Here is a 3,179-nt window from a genome sequence, read left to right as displayed (position 1 = left end):
GGGCAGTTCCTGCATTGAGCGTCTGCCCCCTGGTGGTCAGTGTGTGTCATAGTGACCAGTCATTCCCAGTCTTTCTGCTGTTATGGTTAGTTTGCATATTGCCCTTTTACTATATAGGATAGAGGCCTGGTGCACAGGTGGGGGCCTGCTGGTTTGCCCTGAAGGGTGTCCCAGATCAGGTTGGGGGTCCCGCTTGCATGCCTGGCCAGCCTTGGTGAGGGACTGATGGCTGTTTGCAGCTGGTCACACCCCCTTCAGGGTGGGGATTCCCACTGGGGTGCCTGGCCAGCCTGGATGAGAAGCTGATGGCTGTTTTCAGGCTGGCCACACCCCCTTTAGGGTGGGGGTCCCCACTGTGGTGCCTGGCCAGTCTGGGTGAGTGGTTGAGGGCTGTTTTCAAGCTGGCTGGCGACTGAAGCTCCCAGCCTCTCCTTTTTTTCTTTTTTTAATTCTGGAATTTATTTACCTTCTATAATTGAAACTTTGTTGCCATCACTGGAGCTAAGAACCGGGCTCCTGCTCGCTCCAGCTCTGTGGCCACAGCCTGCTGAAAGAAGGTATCTGGGGTTTGTTTAGCTTCTATAATTGAAACTTTGTTGCTTTCGGAGCCCAGAGTCGGGCCGCGGCAGTCGGGGAACCTTGGCTTCCTCCATCACTGGAGCAAGCAAGCCTCCTGCTTGCTTCAGCTGCGTGGCTGCCGGCCCCCATCTTGGTTGGGAAAATTTGCATATCGCACTGATTAGCCAATGGGAGGCGTAGTGAATGTACGGTCAATTACCATGTTTTTCTATTATTAGATAGGATTATTATATTATTTAGCAAAAATGTATACATTTTCTTTTGCTCCACTATATATTATATTTAGTCCCAAAGCACTTGCAAAAGCAAGCAACTACCCAAAATTATAATATCTTCAAATTAAATTAATTATATTTTTATAAGGTAACTAACAGAACTGTATTCCTAATTTTTTTTTTGCATAATTCACTATATTCAGATGTTTCCACCCTTGGAATTTTGGAACAATTGTCTCTGAGAAAATGAGAGCTTTCAGCCACTGTTGCTACATGTGTGTGTTGTGTGTTCCTCTGCAACATGAAAGTTTGATGTTGCGTGCATGTTGTAGAAGAAATTGAATTTTATTCATATTTGTTTCTCATGATATTTACAATTTCACTTTTATTTTTCAGAAAAACTTCAGGAAAAGTTTGGTAAAGTATTCCTGACAATTCTTTATTGCCATACCTTTAATAACAATGTGATGTCTTTAGCATTATCTGACTTTTTCCCTCTTGACATTATTTGGCTCACCTTTATTTTGGAAGTCTACTCCTTTTTCCTCAATTATTTTGGTCTGTATACTTCTCACATATGAAGTTCCATCTATTTATTTTCACAACTTCCATCCTTCCCAGTTCCTTCCCTTTTCCATCTCATACCTGTGTTTCCCTATAAACTTTGGCATTTTCTGCTTCCCAGAAACTTGCCATATTTACTGTGAATCTTGTGAGGTGAAGAGGGTTGTGCTAACAGGCACAGGATTTCCACTCTATATATTTTGTCTGTAAAATACCCATTAAAGTAGGACCTCTGCCATTTTTTCCAAGTTGAGGGGCCCAGCTTAAGCAAACTGGGTGATGAGAGAAGATTCCATATGCAATGAGTGCATTTGACCCCTCCACTGTCCTGCCAAAATTTTCTAAGTTCCGATGTCATTCATTGACTGAGTGTGACCCATAGGCCCACTCTTTCACCTCCCTGGTGACCATATTCCAGGTCGCACAGACAATTCATATAATATTTTCTGGCCTTTTTCCTTCCAACTCCATTAAATGCTCTTTATTCTTTTGCATTTTTATTCACTCAGGTATTAATTCACAACATTGCAAAAGATTTTTTATGTTTGCAAAAGGATGTTACATCTGAAGGAAAGTTCATGTTTGATGTATCTTCAGCTCAGTACTCTGTATGTTGATGACATGAGAAGCTATTTGTCATAGCATGATCCCCAAAGATTTTTTTCATGGAGCCATATTAGAATCATTAAATGCCTTATTTGCTCCTTTTCTGATGTTACATTTCAATTATGTTTTAGTTTAGAGATACAATGGAATTTTGGAAAGAGAGCTCCTTATGTTTGTAAGCAGGCTTCATATGATTACTGATCCAGATACAGGTGTTGATAGCCAGATACTTTTACTATAAACAGGCTTCTGCATCAGACTTAAAGTACCTCTCTCAGGTATGTGCACTTTTGCCATTCAGGTCTGAAAAGGTGGAAAGTCTAAAGCAAGACCAATGATTGTTATTGTTCACCCCAGAGGCAGTTCTCCTTTAGGTCTGTCATATTTCCATTTCCAATCTCATTGCTTTTGAACGCATAGGTATGGAGATGGAGGGTGAAACTGGTTCTCATTGGTTACATGGACTTAGGATCCTTTTTCTCCACTTGTTAGAAGTGTGGGTCAGTTTACATTAAAGAATAAACAACAGAAGGGTTTCAAATTAGCGTGTTTTCTCTTCCTGACATTAAGCCTTCATTATGTTTGAACATTTTTTTTCTTTCTTTCACTATTTCAGATAAGGGTGACCAGGATAAAGCCAAGTCCCATGAAGGTATTTCACTTTGCACTTACTCATTGTCATGTGTTTATTTTGCATTTGTTTTCAACTCTCAAGGATCAGCATCCTTACTCCACCACACACGTACATCAGTTTTTCATGTATTGTTATGATTTCAACGTAAGTTTACTATTTTCATTTGTTATTTGGTTTCCCCCATGATTATTTCTTTGATGGTTCTGTCCTTGTAATGTATGCAAACATTTCCTTTCTGACAAGAAAATTTTAGTAATTACTTTTCTGCAAAATTTTGCTATTTTTAAAGTGTCTGATCTGAAAGTTTTGTCCAATATATTCCAGGACATATAATGTAGACCTCCCTTCCTACCCTTCTCCTGCCATACAATGTAGACTTCTCCCCTTCCCCATCCCCAGCCAGCCATTACTGCCATTTAGTACTTCACCTCCCTTCCCTCTGAATTGCATATGATAAAGTTTATTCAGGCATGAGTTAAAATCAGGCTCACATACAATAAAGTTATGTATGAACCATTTGACAAAACATTGAGGATGGAGGTACCCATTAACCTAATCTGCAGAACCAATAGGAGCACTAC

The 3,179-nt window shown here is 40.2% G+C and overlaps 1 protein-coding gene across 1 annotated transcript in view; it reads left to right on the top strand.

Moving 5' to 3' along the window:
* The window catches only part of LOC102245908, a gene marked incomplete at its 3' end in the record, with an annotated part of 36,262 nt that extends 33,556 nt beyond the window's left edge, over positions 1–2,706 (top strand). Inside the window, exon 11 of the mRNA XM_014532744.1 lies at positions 2,581–2,706. Within this exon, the coding sequence (XP_014388230.1) occupies positions 2,581–2,706 (126 nt within the window). The remainder of the gene's footprint in view (positions 1–2,580) is intronic.
* Positions 2,707–3,179: the final 473 nt, after the last annotated feature.

The sequence above is a fragment of the Myotis brandtii genome, unplaced genomic scaffold, assembly GCF_000412655.1.
Source record: "Myotis brandtii unplaced genomic scaffold, ASM41265v1 scaffold906, whole genome shotgun sequence".
NCBI lineage: Eukaryota > Metazoa > Chordata > Mammalia > Chiroptera > Vespertilionidae > Myotis > Myotis brandtii.
Note: the sequence above shows the minus strand (reverse complement) of the source record. Positions and strands in the feature narration are given on the sequence as shown.